Source organism: Thamnophis sirtalis, unplaced genomic scaffold (assembly GCF_051295495.1).
Source record: "Thamnophis sirtalis isolate CommonGarterSnake01/CBP01778 unplaced genomic scaffold, rThaSir2_p1.2 scaffold_8, whole genome shotgun sequence".
NCBI classification, from domain to species: domain Eukaryota; kingdom Metazoa; phylum Chordata; class Lepidosauria; order Squamata; family Natricidae; genus Thamnophis; species Thamnophis sirtalis.
The window spans coordinates 25,572,864-25,599,994 of record NW_028261388.1 but is presented as its reverse complement, the minus strand read 5'-3'; the positions used below and the strand labels follow the sequence as shown (position 1 = coordinate 25,599,994).

The window sequence follows — 27,131 nt, the reverse complement described above, 5'->3', positions numbered from 1 at the left end:
AAAGTTTTTGCAGCATACTACTTGCAAGTCGTCCAATCTGAAACTCTTATAATGCTACGTCCTCTTATTGTTTGACATTATTAAAAACCAAGAAGTCTGGGGAATAAACACTTCAGGGAACTAGCAAAAGGCAAGATATACATTTCAATATGAATCTGATTCACTACTGTCAATACTTATATTTATATATATATTATTTGTGAAATTCTTTCCAGTGCTCAATCTTTCCAGTGATTTATTTTCTTTAGGCAGTCAAAGCCCTTTTCTCCAAGTTATATAGGAGCAATTTGTGAGATAAATAAAACTATGTTTTTAAACAATAGCATGGACTGGAAAAATGGTACTCCTTTCCAAATGCTGCTGCTTTTAGAAACTAGGAATCCTCTATGATAGTTTTAAAAAATAATAAAATATCACAGGGCTCTAATAATTTATATGTTATTTGACTTAGAAAAGACTGATAACCAATCTGTTCCCAGCTATATTATGTTTTTTTTAAAGAGTTCCCTGGACATGGGGGACAATCTATGTTTTGTATTTCTTTGTCTGCAGTTTCTAAAAGGACATATTTTTATGAATCTTTAAACACTTGGCTCTTGGATAGGTTGCTGGTATATCTATTTGATGAATATTGGTTTGTTTGGGCCACAGTATGTCTTTTCTCTGATATGCAATGTCCTTTTTTAGAAATATTTTTGTAATGCCTCCAGAGCCAGCTTTGAATTGGGGGGAGGGGTGGCCTTATAAATCAACATTTTAAATAAGCAAAAATAAATAAATACATTTTATCTATATATTTAAAAATATAAGAATCTTTTGAAAACATACATCATTTGTATTCACATGCCAAGCCATGTCACCATAGGATACTAGCTGACCATTAACGTAACAACGGATTTCACTATTTCTCCAGCGATTGTAGATGTGCACAATGCTGATCATGTACCACTAAAAAGAAAGGCAAGATATATGAAGCATCACCTTTTAACCTCTTTTAACAATTATGCTGTTTAAAATACAAAACAGTATAATAGTACTGTCCTAAAAATACAAATTTAATAATTCAAGTTTTATAAAAAATATTTAAAAATATGTTTTAAAAATCAAACAATCCATAATGCAGTTTAAATTAAAAATTCAAAATGTTCCAAATCATAAATCTTTCAAACACTGCTCATGAGAAATTATCATCAGATTTTGAAATTGAAAAGTTCCAAGGAACAGTATTATTTGAACCTACCGTATAATATTAGAACATGCTAGGCTGAAAGCACTACACTGATAACTAAAAATGTAAAAAAATTGCAAACTTTAATAATAAAAATTAAGGAGCACAGTGAAAAAAATGGGACTAAAATTAAATATTAACAAAAACAAATTAATGGCAACATCCTTAGAATTGGCAATGAAAATACCAGAGGTTATGGACAGATAATCATGGAGAAATCTACCTATATGATTACTAACAGCTGAATGACTTGAGGACACATAATCAATGAATCAATATAAAATATTGCAACTTTAAAATCTCAGTAAAAATTCAACAAACAAAAGGATAGAAACAAAATCTGAAGAGAGTTTTCATTTTCTTCTAATCTGAAATATATAAATGAGCAACATTTTCCACAAAGTAATTAACATTTCTGAATAAATATAGTGAGAGAAACTATAGTATTAATTGCAGGCATACATTTATTATTTGTTTTTTTTAATGTCCAGAAAAACACTACAATTTAATTTAATAAATTTGATAATATTTCAAATAATATATCGCTATAGAATAGCGATATTCTATAGAAAATTGCAGAAATTTAGTTTAATATTATGAACACACAGTTCATAATAGTTTGCCACATATATTTGTACTGACAACTCGCCTTTTGCATGCATTTATTACTATGACTTCAAAATTGTCCAAAATGCAAAGAGTAAAACTAAAAATTTGGCCTAGCTCACCACTATAACTTTAATCATAATTACAAATAGGCTGATATTCTCTGATAATTACTAATATAAGCATTTTGTGCTTACCTTGCGAGGCTGAAAATCATACTTCACACAGTGTTGAAAACCTTTGCCTTTTGATTTCAATGATGTGACTATCAAACAGTTACCAACAAAATGTGCAGAATAGCCAACCCCTTTGCTGGTGCGAAAACTGAAAATGTAAAAAATATTTTTTTAAAAAAAAGCTCTCCAATAAAGTTAAGTAAGTTAAATTATGTTAAATTAAATTAAGTTACGTTACATTACATTACGTTTGTTATGTTATGTTCTTATGCTATGCTAGTTATGTTTAATTAATAAAATCAAATTGCACAGTACACAAACTGAAATTCATTTTTAACAATTTGACTGTTGCTATATGCATTACAGTATGTATTTCAAATGCTGCAAATAAATATTTCCTTCATTTTGATTTTTAAATTTTGTTTCTGAAAAAAGGATAAAAGAACAAAAATTTAAAAATAAAAATAAATAGAAAACAAAATATGGTACATATTTGAAAAGCTTTTAAAAAAAATGCAATTTAAACTTGACCATGCAAACTGTTACAACAGACCTTACAACTGTTACAGTGTCTGCATAATTACATGATCAAGATTTGGCGGTTTTGCAACAGGCAGGTGTTTACGGCCGCCATAGTGTCCCACAATCACATGATCACAGTTGCGTGCTTAACACATGACTACCAAGCAGAATCAATGGAGAAGCCAGTAGTAAAGTAGCAAGTTGTGGTCATATCATGATTTGCTTAACAATGACAGGTGACTCACTTAACAACCATGGCAGAAATGAATTAATAAATGTGTCGTGGTATATGATGTCTTGCTTAACATCATGTCACTTTGTGATGGAATTGTTGGTCCCAATTGTGGTCATTAAGCAAGGAATACCTGTAATTGATCTAAAACTGTAAATTCAGAGTGCCAGTATTGTAGGCTTAAGGACAATAACAAATACAAAAAAAACTTTTTTAATAGGACAAAATGCTTTTATTCCTAAAAAAATAGAGTTAGCAGAATATGTTGATTCATTATAAATTTTACAAAATCTATACATAATGGCAACTAAAGATAGTAAATGTGTTGCAGGGATGTTATTAAGATATAATGAGGAAATTGGAGAAAAGCTTGCAAAATTTGTACCAGCATTCAAAATCACGGTTATAAATATCTCATTAAAGGAAAGTGGAAAAATTGGATTCACAGTAGTATTATAAATGTATTTTAGATTATTTAAGACTAAAAGTCAATATATATTTCATACCACTGAATGTGGACTTAGAGCCCCCCAATATTCATAGGTTCACAGAATTATATCCTTAACAAATATAATTTATAATTTAAAAATAGTTAATAACACCCTCCGTATCATAAAGCATAACTCATTTCAGAAATATTGATTTGTTAGAGCAGTTACTTCATTCATTACCTTTAATGTCCTTAACAGTTGTAATGGTATGTGGGAATGATTATGGGAGACAGGAGGGAGAGCCTGTCTCTCAGTATGGAAAAGATTTCTTGGCACATAAAAGCAGGACTAACAACAGTAGACATTAACATTATATAACATTGTTCCATAAAGACTCCTATAGACATTTTGGTTTATAATCCTAAAATTACCATTGGATTAACAATTACACATAGCTGATCTGTGGAATGATCTCCCTACCTCTAGTCAGCTGAATATATCTCAAAGCTAAATGACCAAAGAAGACTTTGATGGGGACTGTTTATCGTATCTTTTCCTCTCAAGTAAAAGAGAAGACCTATATTTTTTTAGGTTAAACATAATGAGAATTTTCCAGATGTCAGAAAGTAATTATTTGTAGACTTCTAGGCAATAAAAAACCCTCAATTATATTCTTAAGAACTGTTCTTATTTTTTGATGTGCCCAGAGTCTTACCTAGTCCCTCTCACCACAGCTTTTTTTTAATTAGCAGAAAGATGAAGCATCTTTGCCTTCTTTTGGCCTATCAAGTTGGTGGAGAGAAAGACTGTGATAGAAATGAGTATCAGTGAAAGCAATCCCTAATGAATTCATATAAGGCTGACCCAGTTTGGTATGGCATATCCACAGGGTATGTGAAAACTATAAAGGACATTGTCTTTACACAAATCTAATCTATTTAAGGACACAGTGCCAGTCATGCAATGCAGGCTACCATATCTGGGCTATAAAATCCGTGCACTAGATAGTAGCAAAGAGATCTAGCCAATTCTAATTATTTGCTTCTGTTTAAGGGTTATCTGCATTATTGAAATCCAGACATGTAGACCTAATGCAATATATCTGACTAAAGCAGAATAATGGAATCATGTCTCAAGTTCCATCACTTTGGGGTACGTGCCCAATATTGTAAAAGATTGTAAGCATGTAGCTGTCCTCATGAAACTAGAATGCTCCTTTTGTCACTGTCACCTTTCCTTACTCCCTATATTTTTGTCATTATTAAACTCTTTTTTTCCAGCAGGTGCATCCACACAACAAACTATCTCTCAACATATTGCACATATTGTATTTTTTCTAGAAAGCAATACATAGTAAATTTTATGACTGTATCTTTTTCCTACTGTCCTATTTCTAAACACAAAAGCCAAAGGTGTTTACATAAGAAAAGAAAACCAGTGCAATTTATTATTTATTAATTTCAGACATTTGGAAAGTATAAGTGAAGCTGAAGTATAGAATGCATCTACTTCTCACATTTTTATTATAATATTGACTCCAACTTAACTGGTTTATTTTTTATAAATGGAGGAACATACACATTTATGTAAAGAATAAACCCAGCCTATTTGAGCTGGCCAACCTAGCCCTATGTAATACATTTCCAAGCCCAATAGTTTATAATGTTGACATGGAAAGAAATGATCAAATACAAATTATATTTATTCAAAGTCACAATCTTATGTTTACTTAAATGTAATTCTTGCTGTGCTTAGTTTCACTGATTTCCTAGTGGAAAGCATATAGCATCCGTTTGTTAATACATTATGTAGGAATCCTCTATGTTGCATTGGAAAAGGGTTACTTATTTTGGTTTATGCTAAGCTTTCTGCCATCAACAAACAGTATTCTTTCCTACAATTCTTAATATAATAACCCTGTGATAAATTGGACTGGGAGATACTAAGTAAACATACAGAAGACTATGGTATAAAGATTTTCTCTTTTCTTTGGTTATTTCCATCTGGTTACAACAATATCTGAAAAGTCCTGTTTTCTCTACTAAAAGAGGTAAGCAAGCAATTATTTAATTAAACAACAGTAAAAATATCACAATATACTTACCAATAAAGATATGGTTTATCTTTATCTACATTAATATTATTCAATGGATCCATGCGAAACCAAGTGTTAAGCGTAAACCCATTTTGATAAGGCCACTTGGCAATTGGAGGCAATGCAATTGCCTATGGAAAAAATGAAAACAAAGTTAATTATTACCAAATAAAACTAAAAATGATTTGCAAAAAATAATTAATTTGTAATCTCGGTGCACTAATCAAATTCATCCCATCATTATTCATACAAAAATGCTAGATAATGCACATGATCCAGAGTTTCTGAAGGATGAAATGTGTAGCAAAATACACCTAGTAACTGTTTTACTATGAAAAATCATTTCAGATATCTTTCTCAGGTATCAAAGCTCCGAAAGTAGTCATACTAATTCTATGTAAGTGAAACAATTAAACATAGTATTTCATATTTATACATTACAAGAGGATTCAAGTTTTACTATGATCAATAAAGTATTGCTTAAAACTTACTGCAGCACTGCAGCCTGGAAAGTTGAAAAAAGTATCAGGACCATGCCTCTGTGGCATCTGATTAAGGACTGACAACAGCTTGACTGCATGTCTGGGCTATCAAAAACAAAATTATACAATTGTTTTTATTGTATTTATTTATTAGATTTATATCTATCTCACCTTCAAGAATGAGACAGCACACACAGAACACTCTCCTCAAATTTCCCTCAGAAGAAAGTTATAGGCTTAAAGTTACCAATGAATTCCCTCATATCTATGAACCTGGGTCTCACCAGCTGTATTTCAACATTAAAACCGCTATGCCACGCCATTAGTATTTATATTTATAGTAACGTTCATTTTATTCACTTACAGTGTGATACTGTATAGTAGTTGGTATCTAGTTTTCCAAATAGACTAAAAACTTATTTTAAAGAAGTCATCAGAAGCTGACTTAAAATTTTAAAAAAATTGCTAAATGCTTAATTACACATGATGTTGCACCTTAATTAAACAAGTCATAACTTATGTTTGCATTAGCTATAGCTTACCCAGATTCCATTTTCACCACGAAGCATGCTGAACAAAAGCTTCAATTCCTTAACGGTAATGCTGTAGCTAGCAAGAACCCCCAACATATCAACGAGAAGATCTTCAAAGAAAAATAAAATTACTCCATTGCTAAATGTTTTATATAAATAATATCTCAAAGTACAAACTGGATTGACTGTTAAAATTATTAGCTCTGAATGCTAGGTTTCCCAGTAATTAAAGACTGTCTTGCAAAATTCAGAGGAATAATGATAAGCTCTAAGAATGTATTTTGAGATTTCTTAGATCTGCCATGACAAAAGTCCAAACCACTTGTGCAATTGAATGGATGGATAAAAAGTTAATATTGTGAGTTTTCCCTTTTTTCATAAACAAATTCAACAATATAGAAAGGTTTGCAATAATGCAAGATATATTGATCAAGAGAAGAATCTTTATTACTTCAACCAGTTTCTGAAATGATCAGATATTATTTTGTAACTGTGTGGAAGCTTTTATCAACCTTTAACTTCAACTTGAAGTAGGAATATTGTTTTTTTAATCTTAAATTTTGCAATTATATATCAGGTGGTCTTCATTTATGATCACTAGGTTCAGTGACCATACAAAGTTATAATCATGATGAATGAGTAGCAATATGACCAGTCCTCATAGTTGCCCACTGTCACAACATCTCTGTGATCATATGATCACAATCCAAGAGGTTGGTGATCAGCTCACAATTGTGACATCACGGACTACTATTTTATGCAAATAGTAACTGTAAATTTGCAAGATGTGTTACAACTTTAATTATAGGTAATCCTTGATTTACAACCATTTATTTAGCAACTCAAAAAAATGCCTTATGACTAGTCGTTACATTTATGACTGCAGCATCATCCCCATGGTCATGGGGCATGTGGCCATTAGCATGTATTTATGAAGGCTGCAGCATCCTGGGGTTGTATGGTTGCTCTTTGCAACCTTCCCAACTGGCTTCCAACAAGCAGTCAATTGGAGCATCTGAATTTGCTAAACAGCTGCATGATTCACTTAACAACTACAGGGATTTGCTTAATCATAACCAAAAAGGTTGCAAAATTGAGTTGATTCACTTAATAATGGCCTTACTTAGCAATGGAAATTCTGATCATAAGTCAAGAACTACCTTTGATAAATTTTCTAAGCTGAAGTTGGCTGATGATCAACTTTTTGGTACTGCAAAAAAAATTATAGACTCCTAGATATTCTCCAAAACAAACATACAATTATTTTAATAGGTTGATATAAAGAAAGTTGGGAATATTTTTAATCAAACTTAATACTCCATCCTCCAAATAATATTCTTAAATTTATAACATTTTCCAATAGTTATTTCTTAATTTAACTGAGTGAATATTGAGCATTGTCTGACTTCTTAACAAGAATATACCTTTATTTCTTGTCCACTTAAAAAATATTTTCAACTATTATTTCCTGGTATCTCATTCTGTATATTTAAAACATGTGATAGAAAATATTTTAATTTCACACCATGGAACCATGAAGCTTACTGCTTTAGTGATAAAAATCTAAATATACACTTTGTCCTTGCATATAACATTGAATGATAAAATTATTAGAGAGGTGGAACAGAAAATGGCATAGGATTTTCTTTTTCATATTAAAAGGGACTTAGTTATATATCTGTCTTCACTTTTGAACAGCATTATCACTTTAATCAGTTATATGTTCCTCATATTAAGGAAGCTAAATTTGGCTAAAATTAATTTTTACTCTTTAGGCCTGCCATCCATTTGGATCCTTGTTATTTACAAACCTCAAGCTTAATAATAAACTTTATGCTTCTAAGATGGATTTTTATCACAGTACATACAGCAGTGATACTGAAAAAAATGGAGAGAAATCCAGTACATTATTGGCCTTCATATTTCAGAATTACATAATGTAATATTGTAGAATCTATTGGGGATAAAATTGGAATAAGTATGAAGAGTACAGACTCTGTCATCAAATGTTTAAATTTTCTTCTACACTATAGTATCAATCCTTCATTTACAGAAGTCTCACATACTTAATTCATATTTTTGGTTTAACTCCATATAGGTAAATCTCAACACTTACAGTTATCCTGTAAGTCAAAATAAATCAGATTCAATGACAATAGGTCATATTAATAATCTAGAAAAACATAATAACTCTTCATGTTCACATAAGCATTTCCAGGAAGCTTTCTCATCTGGTACTATGAAAATATCTACCATATAGGTAAATCTCAACACTTACAGTTATCCTGTAAGTCAAAATAAATCAGATTCAATGACAATAGGTCATATTAATAATCTAGAAAAAACATAATAACTCTTAATGTTCACATAAGCATTTCCAGGAAGCTTTCTCATCTGGTACTATGAAAATATCTACCAAGGTGATGAAAAAAACATCCAACAGATGCTCTAAAACTTCTTTTAGCATCCACAGTAAGATAAATGGAAAGATTAACACCAAGATTGATTTACCTACCTTTTAAAATTTCATTCATTATTTTAAACAACTTTACAACACATAAATTTGTTTGTGAAGAGCATCTCTAAAGGTTCTCTGTGAAAATAAGTGGCTAACACAGGAATGTCAGAGTTTAATTCCTGGATTCAATTCAAGAATTATTATCAGATCCTTACTGTAATTCTAACAAAAATTAAGATACTGGTTCTGTAAGAAATATTTCAATACCTATATTTTGTGATATAAAACATTAAGGAAAATAATTGATCATATTGCAAAATAATATGATTTAATACACATTAAAAGTTTAAAAATACTCCCTAAACTTGCATTTTAATTTTGTTTTTTGGCTAGTGCACAAGATTTTTGATATATACTAATGCTCTTTCAACATGATAGTTTTCATTCAAATAATCCTTATAAAACTTTTTTTAAACATCTGCAAAATTTAAAGTTTGATTTACTTTGATTACCACCCAGTTCAAATTCACAAATGTCAAACTTTCAAAATTCTATTTTTGAGGATTTAAAAAAAACATTTAAAAATTGTGTCTGAGAAAGTGGTATCAGCAATAGTCATAATCTATTCATATTTCTTTAAAATACATAATTTCATTAATTATAAAATAGCCTGAACTTTTTAAAATTCCAAACTGTGCTCAGATAATATCCTCTAATAATTAATCAGTTCATATACAATGTTAAAAAGATATCTGGATTATGATAATCTATTATATAAATTATACCTGCAATCATATCATCCACAGTACTCATCTTCAATAGCACCTGTTCAATTAAACCAACTTCTGTACTGGTCTGTAAATTCCGGACACTTTTACGAAGGATGGCAGTGAACATACTCCAAATTTCTGCTTGACATGTTACATCACAGTGCTCTAAAAGTTCTGACATGCATGTTATACTTTCTGCATCTTGGATTATAAAGTTCATCTCTAGATCAAATTCTCCACCAACCAACTGAAAATTTAAAAAGAAAAAAAAAATGTTAATTTACTAGACCTTTCAAGATTCAGGCAAACTAATGTAATTTTTTTGATGTTCATAAACTACTTTGTGATCTACAAAAATGAATGTATTCTTAGGGATTACCTTTAAGATTTTCTTTATTCACTGTCTTTCTAGAATTGCAACCCAGATATTTATTTGTGAATAGTCTGATATTAATTAAAATATATGATGGTAAATTAATAGAACATCAAATTATATCTTAAAATCACTATGTGCGTAAATGATCATAATATTGTAAAGTGCATGACAAAGGTTAGAAATTTTTTTTAAAAAATCCCTTTTCTATCACTTTTTTTTTTTACAAAAGTCTTTAGAAATTTATGTTGAGCATGGAAAGATGAGTCTGTAAAGCCCATCTCTACACTGGTATGTAGTAAGAAATTCATTGTGATGGTGGGAATTGAATTTGGTAACATTTACATAGGGATAGATCAGGCCCAAATCAAAACTGATTGTTTATTAACAGCCTACAAACTTAAAAGTCTCTTTATATATTATTAGAACCTTAATTAAGAGAATAGAAAATGCAATCAGAAGCTAGTAACAACACGTTTTAGAAAACATAATGGGTAGGATAGATTCATGTCATCTGTAATACTTTATGTTTCATTACTACAATGCTGTCTTGATTTTAATATTTATTGTTGTAGCCAGGAACCCATTCAGATTACAATATATATGACAGAAATAAAGTTTTTTTTCATTTCCAAATCCTATCTAACCTTCTATGTAGACTGAAGTTCAGAAGCCCAACTCTTCTATTTATAATAGCAATAGCAATAGCAGTTAGACTTATATACCGCTTCATAGGGCTTTCAGCCCTCTCTAAGCGGTTTACAGAGTCAGCACATTGCCCCCAACAATCCGGGTCCTTATTTTACCCACCTCGGAAGGATGGAAGGCTGAGTCAACCCTGAGCCAGTGAGATTTGAACAGCCAAACTGCAGAACTGCAGTCAGCTGAAGTAGCCTGCAGTGCTGCATTTAACCACTGCGCCACCTCGGCTCTAATTGACTTATTTTTTAAGAGCTTACCTCTATTACTAAATAATTACTACATACATACATACATACATACATACATACATACATACTGAAGCAGTTTTATTACTTAACTGTCTAGACTGGTTTATGTACAGTCACCACATAGAATCCACCAATACTGTCAGAGAAATAATGTTGCCATGAGCATTTCACAATAGTCTCCAGTGCTCATATTAATAAACATTCCTACAGCAAGCTTTCAAGACAATTACTTTTTAAAAAAAATAGTATGAGCTAAATGAGACAGTGTTGTACTAATTTTCAAGCATCTTTCACACATTTTAGCATCTTTTTTAATCATCTCAAAATAATAAAACACCAGCAACAATAAGGTTCCTAAGGTTTCAACTGTTATTTCATTTGCAGATCTGTACATAATTGCTATTATAGTAAATAACCACAGTTGGAAATTTGATGTCATTCTATGTTTCACATTTGACCTTCAACACCAGTCTTGGTCTTTTTAATTCAAAACATTTTAATTCCAAACCTTTTTCCTCTCCGTGAAAAACTATGTCCCCCATCTACAAGCAAATTAATACCAGTTCCTAAATGGAACAGAAGCCAGTATTTGGGGGGAAACTAGAAAGAAATAGTTAGCTCTACTTTCTTTGCTACCTCTCTTAACTGAAGTTCTTCAGTTTACAAGACGTTTAGAAGCAGTTTTTGCAACTGGACTTGATCATAAGTATTCATTAGGTCAACTAGAGCAAAACAATAAAGTACAAGGTATGGAAGGAATAGATCGGACATCCAGCCCTTGCTTATCAATGGAGACCAAGTGGAGCAAGTGGGCAGTTTTAAGTTTCTGGGTGTTATTATAAAAGAGGATCTGACCTGGGTCCAGCAGAGATTATACTACCTGAGACATCTCAGGAAACAACTGAATGAAAAACTGCTGGTGATCTTCTACTGCTGCACCATAGAGAGCATTTTAACTTACTGCATCTCTGTATGGTTTGCCAATAGCACAGTGGCAGATAGGACAGCACAGCAGAGGGCTATTGCCCAGAGGATCATCCCCCCTCTTTGGAAGAGCTTTATAGCTGCCGCTGCCTTAAGAAAGTTCAAAACATTCTTAAAGATCCATATCATCCTGGGCACCTTTTTTTAACTTTTACCATCTGGCAGATGGTACAGAATAATAAAAACAAGGACAAATAGACTGAGAAACACCTTCTATCCCAGGGCAGTAACTATATTGAAGTCTACTGTATAGTGCAATACAAATGCAATATCGGGTTTTCAATTCAATTGTATAGAATGTGAAGGATGTGTAGGTTTTTTTTAAATAGTTATAATTTTGTTGTACGAGGTGCAATGACAATAAAGTAAACTAAACTAAACTATAAGCAAAGCTTTGGCAGGTCACACCTTTTTATCAGTTACAAAATATAAACTGTAATTGTGAAAGACAGTACTTTGGGGGAAAAGTTGAAAGGAGACCTGAGACAGAATAATTTAACAAAATAACCAGGCATAACCATTATTTTCTCAGTATCAGTATAATAAGAAAACTTGGTCTCTGTTCCTAAGAAATATTGTTAAATCTGAATTCTAGTTCAACGTTTTCACAGTGAAGTCAGTATTTCTTATTATCTTTTATTTAACAGTGCCACTTTAAAAGTATCCTAGATGGTTGAAATGTTTCCTGTTGGTTTTGGATATTATTTTTGATGTACATTTTTTATTGATTTATCCTTCTAAGAGACACTACCGAGTTTATCTATCCAGAGTGTCATGGGCATTGCCAACAATTAATGGCATATCAACACTGGAGAAGAAACAAATATACATTTCCTTGAAGTTATGATTGATGTTATAAATCCTGTGGCAGTGTTTTCACAATATATTTAAAAGTAATTGTCACCTGGATTTGCCACAGACTTTGGTTCTTATATCTGTTTCCCTCAGCATGATATAATAGAATATCACATATATTATCATAGTTCAGAGTATATTTAAATCTACTATGAGAATTTATAGCCCATCATAGACAATGTTTTCTTTTCTCAAGTTCCACATGGAAGTTCCATATTGCATAAAGAGAGCTATGCAACTTCATACAACTGTTAACCACTAACAATAGGCCACTGGGTTCAAAACTAGTTGAATTTAATTATTTCTTCATGAAACTTTCAAAATTATTAAATTTAAAGGACAAGTTTTTAAGAATTCTATTATTACTACTGTTGATGTTTTTATTGTTCCTACTTCTGCTCTACAATATGTTTTTCCATATGAAAAATAGGGATATCAGTACTGCAGGAAGTAAGCATTTTCTTTCTCCCTAATTGGTAGGTATAATCTGAAATAATGACTCCAATCACCAGAAAATGCATTCAGTCAATTTAGTACTGAATTTTTATTGTATACTGCAGGAATCAAGGTAATAAAGGGGTCAGCCGCATTCAGGGATGCTACTCAACTGTCTCACCATATCAATGCACTTGGAAAAATTTTCTGGATTTTTTTTCTCTGACATATTTATTCAACTTATTTGGAGTTAATTACTTGTATCAGCTTCTCCTCATATTTGTTTGACTTATGTCCAATTTTCAAACATGACAACTAACAAATACAAATGAACATGATTCTGTTCCGCTTTACATAATTTCCAAATAATGAGGAGGAAAACAAGACATGAGCTATATGTTCTACTCCCAGCTACTAATCTATTTACTTGATATGTGCATTTTGGTGCTGTACACTATGAAATATCTCAGTTACTGCATTACTATAATATAGTATAAAAGCCATAGTGGCTCAGTGGTTAGAATGCAGGATTACAGGCAAATTCTGCCCACTGCCAGCAGTTCGATTTGCACCAGCTCAAGTTTGACTTGGCCTTCCATCCTTCCAGGGTCGGTAAAATAAGGACCCAGATCATTGGGGGCAATATGCTGACTCTGTAAACCACCTAGAGAAGGCTCTAAAGCACTGTGAAGCAGTATATAAGTGCTAGTGCTATCTTTCAATCAGACAAATATTTGTTTTTTAACTGTATTTGTGATCTATTTTTATATGATTGCTTACTATGTTTGTTCCTTGGTTGTTATCCACCTAGAGTTATGAGTTGAATAATTTTCAAGAACAGTGCGCTTCATGCTCTAGCATATGCTGGTGAGACATGAACACTAACCTCACAATCAATACAAAAGCTATGAGTGGCACAAAGAGCCATGCTTGGCATTACAAGACAAGTCAGAAAGAGCTACACATGGATTAGAGAACAAACGAAAATATACAACATCATCAAGCTAATAAAAGAACTGAAATGGAAATGGATTGGTCACATAGCAAGAAAACAGGTGGACCAAGGCCATCATAGAATGGATCCCACGTGATAAAAAGCTTCCACAAAAGAGACCTAAAACTAGATGGATCGACAACATCAGCAAGAATTGCGGGCACAAATGGCAAAAGCAAGCTCTGGACCATATAGGTTGGAAACATGCAGAAGAGGCCTACATCCTGCAGTGGATAGACAATGAATAATGATGATGATTTAAGGATTCACTATCTCCAAATTCACTAATGTAGCATATGAACCACTGCATTCCTCTTGATTAATCTACCAAGCAGACCAACATGCCAATTAGAGAAATAAAGACCAAAAATGAATAGAATCATCTGCCCTTCCTTTTTGTCCAACAGACAGGAGAAAAATAGATTCTTCTGAACTAATCGTATACTACACAGGTGCTTATTATTATTTGCATAGTTTTTTATACCAACCAAATATCCCACATTGCAATTTAACATATTATATGAATTACATCTGAGCCTTACACATTGTATTAAGCTATTCTGTGATTTATTTAGGCAATGTAAACTTTGCCAAACAAACCTACAATTCTACAATAATATTATCCAAATGTGAAACAAGAATACTTATTATAATATATACTATAGAGATTTGTATCCTGATTTTGTTTAAGTAATAAAGATATAAGAAAATTATTAATGACTTTGAAGGTTATAATACTAAGGTCACAAAGTGAATGGACTACCTTGTATATCTGAGTTTCTTTCTGCAAGGAGTATTTTTATGCCTCTTACAGGCATAAAAATACATGCAATTACAGTTGTATATATTTTCAAAATAACAGCTAACTGTGGTATTGGCCTTATGTATATATTGCCCTTAAGTATATATTTATTTATTCTCCCGCCATTATTATTTTTATAAATCTCAGGAAATGAACATACCTAATACCAGTGACGTGCAGTCAGGGGAGGCAGGGGAGGCAGGGTCTCACCACTGTCATCATGAAAAGAAAAGAAAAATTAAAAGAAAAAAGGCTAAGGTAGTTGCTGCCAGAGTCACAGTGGATGACCCTGCTTAGTGCTTAACCGTTTAAAAAAGCCTCTAAAAAAGTGCCCTCTGCAGGAGGAGGTGAGAGAACCACGTGCCTCATTTAGTCTATCTTTATGATCACTTGAGCAGAGTTAAGCAAGGGTTAAAAGCCGAAAAATTCCTTATGTAGATGAGGCACGTGGTTCTCTTGCCTCCTCCTGTAGAAGGCACTTTTTTTAGACACTTTTTTTAAACAGTTAAGCAGAGTCATCCATTGGAGGCTCTGGCAGCAGCTAACCCAGGCTGACCTCAGCAGCTCTTGCATTTTTCTTTTTACATTTTTTACATTTTCATCATGGCAGACAAGAGCAGAGTTGAAATCCTCTGTGACACAGCTGGAAAAGGTAGGTGGGTTGGAGGGAGGGGGGAGGAATTCAAAATTAATGTAATTTGTAAGTAATTGTAATTTATATGATTGTAAGTAATTTTTTTTGTGTGTGTGTGTGTGTTTTACCCGCCTCTGCTGGCGCGCGGACTGGCACTTTATTTTTTATGTGGGACAGGACTTTTGGACATAGCAGCAGGCCAGGGCTTTAATTTGGACATAGCGGCAGGGCAGCTTTTGCCTCTAGCGCCGAGGCGGCAGGGCAGCTTTGGTTCTATCCAGCATTGATTCTTTGAAGCTTTCCATAGGTCCTCTCTGCTTTTAAAGTTTGGTTTTAAAGTTGTTGGTCTAAGGAAGTTGTTCCTCTATGGCGGACATGGCGCCGGGACTTTAAAGCCCTGCCGCCGTGTCCGCCATAGAGCGGGACGCGTTAAAGTCCTGCCGCCGTGTCCGCCATAGAGCGGGACGCGTTAAAGTCCTGGCACCATGTCCACCATAGAGCGAGACACTTTAAAGTCCCAGCGCTGTGTCCGCCATACAGTGGGACGCATCCCGCTGTATGGCAGACACAGCAGCAGGGCTTTAAAATCCCGGCACCGTGTCCGCCATACATCAGGACATGTCCCGCTCCATGGCGGACACGGCACCGGGACTGTAAAGCCCTGCCGCCGTATGCTGGACACAGCGCCTGGACTTTAAAGCCCTCCCGCTGTATGGCAGACACGGCGCCGGGACTTTAAATCCCTGCAGCCATATGGCGGACACGGCACCGGGACTTTAAAGCCCTGCCGCCGTGTCCACCATACAGCGGCTTTTGCCCGCTTGCCTCACCAGCCATAAACCTCACCGCATATCACTGCCTAATACTCTTTCATCTTCCTATTTTGTCCACAAGAAGTTTGTAAGATGGGTTGGGCTAAGAGAGAGAGAGAAAGAGAGAGACTAGCCCAAATTCACCGAGTTGGCTTTCATTCAACCAATTTGGCTCTTTGTTGATACACAATCAAAAATGCTACATGAATCATGGATCATATGGATCAAATGCTAAATATACATGTATTTATAAAATAAATAAATAAATCCCTCCTGTTGATCATGATCAATGGTGATTAAAAGGGCCACAAAAAAATAAATTGCAGGCCTGAAGAAGGCCTTAAAACAGCTTTCTCAAGACTAACAGCTCGTCATTTCAAAGAGCTGATGAACAATAATTGGGATGGCCAAACTAGATATGATGCTATATTTACTGATGCATGAAAGGGAATACATGTAGGGGATGGGGATTACAGGAGACTACTGTATACTGTTTAACTTAAGGTGCTTGCAGTTTTTAATTTTCCTTCCAGAATGGTAATTAAGCATTTCAGCATTATATAGGTTCACTGCTGGGTATTAACCAATGTTATATCAAAGGAACTAATAGTTTCTGCTATCTTAAATTAATGGCCCATTACCCAAACATTTTATATTTTTTAACAGGCGCAGCAAGATTTTTAAAATGTCTAATTTCTTAATTGTTTAGCAGGTAACTGTGGAGTCTAGCTCAGATAAGTTGCAATACTTATGTATGAGGTTATTTATGACTCCATCACAGCAGGTTCTTGTTTCTTGGTGAAAATATGCTATTTTAAAATAAAGATACCGTACCATATGTGAATAACATCATATGCCATTCAGGTTTTACCTCTATTGCATGCTCTATTCTGTAAAAGAATACACTATTATATTTAATTTTCTTTTTTTCAGTATTATGCAAACATCTGGTACAAAATGTGTTGATAATGCCTAATGTTCCAATATCTCAGGGATTGCCACAAAGAAGAGGGAGTCAAACTATTATTCGAAGCACCCGAGGGTAGAACAAAAAGCAATGGGTGGAAACTAATCAAGAAGAGAAGTAACTTAGAACTAAGGAGAAATTTCCTGACAGTTAGAACAATTAATCAGTGGAACAACTTGCCTCCAGAAATTGTAAATGCTCCAACACTGGAAGTTTTAAAGAAGATATTAGATAACCATTTCTCTGAAGTGGTGTAGGGTTTCCTGCCTAAACAGGGGGTTGGGCTAAAAGATCTCCAAGGTCCCTTCCAACTCTCTATTCTTCTCTATTCTATTCTATTTTATTCTATTCTAAGATGATGCCTTCTAAAATTAAATTGCAGATTCATTTGAAGAGGAATGACTATGTAATGCATGGATATTTTATTTATGTTAACGTTTATTGGGAAACAGCATGGTCCTCTCAGGAAATTTCCCAATTGTCTTTCTGACAATTTCTCTTTCAGGGAGTGGAGAAATGAACAAGGATCAGATATCCACAACTTGATTACTAATTAATAGAGAAGTTTTACTTGAAGTGGAAATAGGAAAATTTAATCACAATGAAAAAGTGAAAGGAATGCATATCAAATGTATACAGATGACATAAAATTAGATGGGATGCTTAACAAAACACAAAAATAAAATCAAAACTATCTTCATAGGTTAGAGAAATGAGCTCCAAGTAACAACATGACATTTAATAGAGTAAGACCAAAGTTCTCAATTTCAAAAACAATAATCAAATGAACAGAAAAATCAAATAAATAGATGGACAATCTCCGCATAAAACATTATTTATGCAAAATATCTTAATAAATACTTGATTGAAAACTAAGTACAAATTAACAAAATGATGTAACTGCAAATATAGTCAATGTCATTAAGGCTGTTTGTTTGTTTGTTTGTTGGTGTGTATTATTACAATTAAAATGGTAAAAAATATGGCAGCCCAGATTAAAAATAATCATAACAAAAAAAAACCACATGATAGCTGCACTATAGACACACTAATCCCATGTTTGGAAACACAGTTGGGTGTTAAGAGCCTTCCAGAACCATAGGACAGTGGGCGGGTGGAAGGATGCTGTTCCAGAAAGTAGGGCAGTGACAGAACCCAAATAGCAACATTTAATTGAAGGGATCTGGAGAACATCCACTCTATTGGAAGGTAGAAACAATTGGAAATAGGTGGTCTCTCAAATAATCAGACCCTGTGCTATGAAGGGCTTTATAGGTAACAGTCAACATCTTATTAGAACAAGAAGAATATTAGGAAACTACTTATCAGTAAGAGCAGTTTGACAATAGAACAAACATTGCCTAGAGATATAATAGGCTTCCTTTTTCTGGATGTGTTCAGAGTCAATCAATTCAGTTGTTTAATTTCCTGCTCTGAGAAAGAAGCTGGATTTGACAATGTCCTAAGAAATCTCTTGCATATTTTTCATGTCCCGGCACATTTGAAACTAACTTTATACATAGTTAGTATCTGTGGCAAAGCAGAACTTTTTACTATTAATTATTAGAAAATGGAAGTTATAGTTATTTTCAAAAAGACTTAATATTCGACAGACCCTTCTAAATACTGCCTTACTTCATCATAATAGTTCTTGCATATTTCTGTCAAGGTCAACTCCATCTTCATATTTCTGTGAAGGTCAACACCAACTGCAGTGCCTTTATCTGCTGTCTTCCCCCTTTCATCTGCTGTGTAGCACTATATAAAGTCATGGAGATGAACTCTGACAAATTATTCAGAGAAGGTTAAACCATGTAAAAATGCTTTAAGGTAGGAAATAAGAGACTCAGACTTGCTGTGGTTGACCCTTTGGGATATTAGAAGAAGAAAAGGATAAACCAAGTCAAGCACCAAGATTCTGTTCTAATCAAATTTTCTATTCTGTTTGATATAATCTGTCCACCTCAGAGGCCTGGAAGACAGGAATATCCTTGGTTCTTATTTGCCAATAAAACAGAGCTATATATGAACAACATAAAAATCTGGAATTAAAAGTATTGCTCTCTTTAAAAGTTTGGGAAATTTCACTGTATATAGATCCAGAATTGATCCTAGAATATTCTGGTCTCACACTAGTCACACCCCTCACCATTTTCTGACCTATTGCCAATATCAGCATTTCTCCTTATTCTAAGGTAATACAGGTAGTCTTCAACTTACAACCACAACTAAAAGCAGAATTTCTGTTGCTAAGCAAGGTAGTGGTTCAGTGAGTCATGTCTGGTTTTATAAACTTTTTTGCCATGGTTGTTAAGCAAATCACTGTAGTTATTAATTGAAGCATGTGGTCATTAAGTGAATCTGGCTTCCCCCATGATTTTGCTTGTCGAAAGATGGCTGAGAAGGTCACAAGTGGTGATAACATGATCCCAGAACGCTGCAACTGTCATAAATAGATGCCAATTGCCAAGTGCCCCAAATTTTGATCACATGACCATGGGGATGCTGTGACATTCATAAGTGCAAGGAACTGTTATCACTTTTTTTTCAGTGCTGTTGTAACCAGTGGTGGGTTCCAGATCCCGTTGCAACCGGTACGTTGCGATGGAGCCGGGCGTTCACCAGGTGCCCGTGCGCTGTATGCACATGCGTACTTACCACCCATGATGCTCCAGCTACTCAGCGGAGCGTTGTGCAGGCGCTGTACGCTCCATGAGTGTGTGCAAATGGCCCGGTTGGGTCAAATGCAAGTAAGGATGGCGGGTGGGCCCTCCGGAGCACCGTACTGGAATGGTACATGGTGCTCCCAACAGGCACCAGTACGCCCATACCGGGCGTAACCCACCACTGGTTGTAACCATTCACTAAACAAATGGTTGCAAGTTGAGGACTACCTTGTAAAGATTTGGTGAATCTTTTGGGCTCAGCATTATCAAAAATTCCAAAAATGTCTACTTTGACTTTGCTGGTATGTCACATACATTCCCTACATTGGACAAAAGAGATCTCTCTGTACCTCCTCAATGAATTCTCCTCTCCTCTGGACTCTCTTCACTGGATTTTCTGGAAGCTGCGCAAGAGAGCTTTGCTCTCATGGGTATTCTGGAGCCTCATAAAACCGTGCGATAATGCTCATGTGATTTTCAGTGCCTCAAAGGCTGCATGAGAGCAAGGACTTCTCACACAATTTTCTCTAGGTCCAGAGGCCTGGTGTGTCAATAAAAAAATTATGATGTGTCACCTGTGACATGCATGTCATAGATTTGCTGTCACTGTTTTAAGGGTTACACTTAAATTGACTTCTTTTTCTGAAAACTGAAAGTCTGCTCAGACAGACAATTTTCTCTACTTTCTTGTATTAGTTTTCTATGAAAAAAAATTCAAATGTTCTAATACAGTCTGCATTATTATCTATTAAATGTTTAGAAAATATTTGGGTTTAATATAAAACAGAAACATTATGTGCACCCTATTCTACTTGCTCGGTATTCTAAAAGAACACAGTTCCTTGGACTTTTTAAAACATTTCCAAAAATTTTCATTGTTAGCATAAACTGGGTTCAATCAGTATTAATTTTTTTTCCTGAATCTTCACCTTTCTAATTCTTCATTTATCAGAGGACAATTACAAGTTAAAAACACTGCATTTGTCATGGAAACTGAGCAAATGGATGTTAAACTTCAAACATACCAATCACTGTGAATGTGGGGCTGGTATTTATAGTATTGTAGGCTGCCTCTACCCTGGGGAATTTCTGCTTTTGCAATGTTGGTATCAATTATCAAAATTACTACAGAATAGTGGCTAAACATTACACAGTTTGTACTAAGGCTATTTTTGCAGCAGCATGTTTCATAAGAAAATTTCTTTGGTGTTTTGCAGAATATGTCAAGCAAGTGTTTAATGTAAACAATATTCCACTACACTAACAGAAGCATAGGAATAAGAAAAGGAAAGAACTGTTAAAACTGTTTAGGTTTGTGCTTTTGTTTAAGCAAATAATGATTGAAATCCCATAGGTGATGATGCAACTCTCTTGAGAAGTCTGAGATCAGATGATATTAAGAAACTAACAGGAACTATTAACATGTAATAGTATGATTTTATATAACAATTAACAAACTTTTGGGGTATAGAACAGATTGTAAGTAACAATTGGGGAAGACTAAAAATTAATTCAGTTAAAAAGATAAATTAAAAAAACATGAGGAGCAGTGTTTTGCAATGTCCAAAAATCCCCCTTAATCCTGCAGTCCCTCAATTATTTAACAGTGAAAAAATGCAAGAGATATAAAAAATGAAGTTCGAATTATAAATGTTAAACAATATTAAAATTTGTTGTCATTAATATAATATGTGGATATTTTTAGCATCTACTGTATTTTTATATACAAGGAAAAACTGTAACATTTCTAATTTACTAATCAAGAAACACTGTTATCAAACTGATATGGCAACATTTCATTTATTTCAATGTCCAACATATTCATGTTATTTTATTTTTAAAGTAACATATAGTATTTTCAAATATATGTATTGTAGTTGTATAATTGACTATGACAAAAGCATCAATAAACAGAATTAGAATGAGTGTTATAAGAGTTATAATTGCAAAGAAGGCAGTACTGGCTTTTTTTATTTTTACATAGCACTTAATGCTGTTGTAAAGGTTTCTAAAGATATTGATGTTATCATTTAGGATATCATATGTTTGTGGTATGTACAATAATGAGTTTCTATTGTCAGAGTCGAAGGTGCTCAGTTTGGACCATGTCTGCAATAAACACAGCAACCAAGATCAGATTATTTAATGCCATTGACACAGCGACTGCCAACTATGCTAGTGATCTACACCTATGGTTATTAATCCAGCTGGCTAAAGTGAAGGTCTTAAGAAATTTCAGAATCCTGATTCTGAATGATAAATAATAAGCTGGAGGAATATAATGGATTGTGACAATCCATTATATTAAATTTAAATTAGTTTGCAGACCTATATCCCATTTTCATTGTTTTGAGGGCAGTTCAAGAATTGTCAAAACCTAATGAGCACAAACTTTCTATAGAAAAACCTACTAAATTAAATTAGGACTTTTTAAAGCCATGAATATTTAAAATGAACTCTAATACTAATGGGTCAAAACAGAGATGGGTTGCTGCTGGTTCGGCCCAGTTCAGCCAAACCAGTAGTGGAAGTCAGGCCTCGGTCGCAGAACCTGCAGCAACCAGGCTTGCCACACCCACAAACCAATTCCCTCAGCGCCTGCTGGGCCACTGCTATTTTGAATTTTAGTGACTGCGCATGCACAATTCACTGTAAATTGTTCTGCGCATGCATGCAGAACAATTTACATTGAACAGCGCATGCGTGAGCAGCGTGCACCTGACACATGTGGGTTGCGAACCAGTAGTAAAACTGGCAGCAACCTACCCCTGGGTCAAAAGTATAGGAAGTAGGACAAACATAAGTCAAATAGTTATAAGACGAAACGATACTCTAGCATCAAATAAGGCTACACCTGTCTCTATTTAAATGTTTTATTCATTTTCATTTTCAATTTTGTACATTCACTTATATACTGGATATTTACAATAATAATAATAAGAAAAGAAAAACCCCAACCGAAACACAACTCATAAACCCAACCTATCACTTTCATACACCCCTTCTTCTCCCCCTCCAACTTTCCTTTCTCCCTCCAACGATCACCCCTCCTACTTCCCTTTCCCCTCCTGCCTTCCTTTCTCGCCTTCCTCACCCTCCTTCCCCTCTCATCCTTACATTCCCCTCTTCCTCCCTCCTTACTTCTCCCTCTTCCTTTCCTCCACTTCTCACTATGGTGCATTTCTCTATTCCTTTTACGCTAAAAAGAAAAAAGAAAAGAAAAAAAAAGAGAAAAAGAAAAAGAAAAGATAAGGATCAACAGTATACAAGTGTATTCTTCTTATTCTATATATTGAAACTATATCTCTACCCACCCACCCACCCCCAATGAACCCCCCTCCCTAACCCCCTCCGACTTCCCAGGTCCCACACCCGGCACAGTTCAGTACCATTCACCTTCAAAATATCTTATTAACAATAATAATGAAAATAACATAAAAAGAACACTCCAAAAAAGAAAAGAAAAACGAAAAAGTAAATAAAAAAAATTTAAAATTCTTTTGCATTATGCTCAGCCTCCCATCATTCTTAAAATTTAAACAGTGTGAATCATTCCATTTATATTTTGTCCTCGTCCCTTACTTCTTTGATATTTATTTGTAAAAGGCTACACCTGTCTCTAGACATGAAAGCTTTTTTCATATTTTGTAGAACCATCAGTATTGATCTTATAAGATTTTGAGTAGTTTCAAACTTTGCAGAAAAGAACATTTGAAGCTATGAAACAAGCCTTAGCTTGGAAAACTCTGCAGGCTTCAGGGATATACTATCTCATTGAAAAAAAAATTATAATTACAACACAGAACCTCAATAAAATCCTATGGTACGTCATTCAACACTTCCCTATAGTTTGATATGGAAGCACTGACATACACTTGTTGAATCTGTTCATCCTGTCTAAAAATTCTATGTCAGCAATATGGCAATCATTAAGTTCAACATAGATGGTCTTAGAATATATGTAAAATTGTAATTCAGATGAGTATAAATACACAAATCTCATTTTGATATATTATTAAGGAGTAAATGTGTTTTTTCATACTGCAATATATAATTAAAATAGGTGCAGCTTTGATGAAATATTACAAATATTGCTAATATATGCATAAATCACCAATACAAGCTCAGAATCTAAATGTTAATGTCTTATCCTTACCAACATTTTAACAAAATTCTAAACCTTTTTATGATCTTAAACCAATTAAGTATATACTACAATTGTAATAGAATTCAACTCTTATTTTAAACAATATACAAAACTCCATGCTTCCTTAAGAAATTAAGGAAGATTCCTATATCAACTAAAAACTACAGGGTGAGTTTACATAGACAATATAATTATCCAAATGGGAATTTGTCAAGGAAAGCCACATAACCATCAATGATGTTTTAAAGTATCCTGAGATTTAATTAGCACAAGTGTGTGTGTTTTTTAAAAAAGGAAGGAAGAGAAAGAGAGTATGTCCTCTAGAAGAGCCTGTCCATATGTTATGAACAGTCTTATAACAGATGTATGGCAAGCTGAGAAATTAGTCTACCTGTAACATATATTAAAATAGGCTTAATCAAGGTACTGTATTATTTTTAATTAAACTGCAGATTAACAAATTATTTTTTTTTAAAAATTATATTATAGACCTCATTGTTTTGCATAGTCTATATAATTGGTTCTTTTTAAAAAGCTGTAACTTAACATAAAACAATACAAAACTACCATCCAAAAATACTTGAAGTTAAGTATTTTTTCATAACGATACAATAATTAATCATTCAGTTAAAAACCATTCTGTTAAAGAATATATTAGTTTTTATTGTTCCTTGTTCAAACAGCTAAGTTAGAAATTATTTTTCTTTTTTAAATGTAAAAAAAAAAAAGACATTGCCAGAATTAAAAGTAGACACCAACAGTAGAAAACAGTTTCTTGCTTTCATACACCAAATCCAGCTCAGCTGGATGGTTTTCTAGGTCTTGGTTATCTATGGCAGTGGTCCCCAACCCCCGGTCTGCGGACCGGAGCCGGGCCGTGGAGTACCTGGCACCGGGCCGCGCAGCGGCCGGGGGCCATGATCGCTGCAGCGGCCGGGGGCCATGATCGCTGCAGCGGCCAGGGGACATGATCACTGCAGCGCAAAGGCTCCTGGGCCGTGCACAAAAGCTCCTGGGCCGTGCGCAAAGGCTCCAGGGAAGAGAGCCCCACGCAGGTACGCACGTGTGGCCCAAAGCTGATGTGTACCTGCGACAATGTGTCATCGCGAACAACGCCCCCTCACCCCTGCGCGCGCTCAGCGGGCCACGATAAAATTATCAAAGGCTGACTGGTCCGCGGCGATAAAAAGGTTGGGGACCACTGATCTATGGCATAACTGATCAAATGGCAATTTTCATTTGTTTGTTGCAGTTGCCGATAATAAAGTTTATATGTATTGAGAGATAAAGTTCTCAAGATATATCATATATATGCCCAGCCATCTGTCAGAATACCAGAACATGGTCTAGCACTAGTGTATTAGAATTATATTTTTACATGTTCTAGAAAAATACTAGAAACAATACAACATACCTGATACATCACCTATATTCCCTTATCTTATTAATACATATAACAATAACCATTACAATTTCACAAATATTTTTATATTACATATTTCCTACTTTTATTTGTCAACAGTCAGACTTATCAGAAGATTATACTAAAACTTTCAGAACAATGCCATGAAATCTAAAACATAAAAAGATTATAATTACTGAAACAGCAGAGCACAGCAGCCAATAATGCAGCAGGCCCCCCAAAAAATTGTACAGATAAATCATTTGAAAGAATAAATAATCTTCACCATGACACGTTATATAGTCAACTGCTGAAAGTGCATTGTGTTCCTTGGACAATGGACTTTTAGGAGCCTAACCCTATAGGCCAATGTTTCCAGTCTTGCGAGGAAATTATTCCAAAAAATCAAGCACATACAGTATGTAGGCTTTCAGACTCGGATGGAAATATCACAGTTGCAGTAACCATACCATGTTTTCTAACTTTTCAGTTCCTTTTTAAAGGAAAAATGAGTTTATTATAATCTTAATTCCTTGACTGAAAAATCTCTACCACAGAGAAAACTATACAGAAGTACAAATAAGATTTGCATAACCATGACTTATTGAAGCAAGTGTGATAGTTCCACTTTACACAGCTATGAGTGCAGGCCAACAGTGTGATGTGGCTACAAAAAAGCAAAGCAAATGCATCAACAAATAAAGATCAAGCAAGTAATTGTTCCTCTCTATTCTTTATCACTTAGATCAAACCTAGAATATTCAGAGTTCAGATACTACATTTTAAGGACTTTGCCAGATTGGAATGACTTCAAGAAGAATGCAACAAAATAATATGAAGCTTACAAGGAATATTTGTGAAAAATCGATAGAGGCTTTGGAAATGTGGAGCCTGAAGAAGAGAAGACTGAAAGGAGGCAAAGTCACTGTTTGCAAGGGTTGTTATGCAAAGCTCTTTCAAAAGACATAAAATAATAGGTTTTAAAAAAACATTACTTCACCAATAAATTAGTGGTTAAATATATGTTAGGGCAAAATTATAAACAAAAGGTTTAAACAAAGTTATTTACTGTATACAAAGTAATTTTGTTTCAGTATTCGTGTACACATTCACATTTTATACTGTATATAAACAATTATACCACCACTTCCTTGACCTAGACAAATGATGGTGAACCAATGGCACATATGCCACAGGTGGCACGTAGAGCCCTCAACAGGCACAAGCCGTCACCCCAGCTCAGCTCCACCGTGCATGCGCGTGCACCTCCCACCGGTCAGCTGATTTTCGGGTCTTGGCTACACATGTGGGGGGGAGGGGCACATGCGGGAGATATGTGTGCATGTGCAGAGGCCAGGGGGGAGCACGGAGGGTGCAGCACACACATCCTGCACCCCATTTTTGGTCCCAGGAGGCTTCAGGGAGGCCTGCTAGGCCCAAAATGGGGCATGGGAGGATCACATGCACATGCACAGGGGAGCAGGGCACATGGAGTGGTGGTATCACACATGCATTATGGGTGTGGGCGCACAAGCACTTTCAGCACGCGATGACAAAAAGGTTAGCTATTACTGACC

The 27,131-nt window shown here is 34.4% G+C and overlaps 1 protein-coding gene across 3 annotated transcripts in view; it reads right to left on the bottom strand.

Annotated features, from left to right (window-relative positions):
* The window catches only part of NBEA (neurobeachin), a 360,491-nt gene that overhangs the window by 325,524 nt on the left and 7,836 nt on the right, over positions 1–27,131 (bottom strand). For all 3 annotated transcript variants that reach the window (XM_087721296.1, XM_087721298.1, XM_087721299.1), the window contains exons 2-7: positions 9,549–9,780; positions 6,315–6,415; positions 5,782–5,877; positions 5,300–5,421; positions 2,032–2,158; positions 829–948 (exon numbers count right to left, since the gene is read on the bottom strand). In XM_087721296.1, coding sequence (XP_087577422.1) covers positions 829–948; positions 2,032–2,158; positions 5,300–5,421; positions 5,782–5,877; positions 6,315–6,415; positions 9,549–9,780 — 798 coding nt within the window. The remainder of the gene's footprint in view (positions 1–828; positions 949–2,031; positions 2,159–5,299; positions 5,422–5,781; positions 5,878–6,314; positions 6,416–9,548; positions 9,781–27,131) is intronic.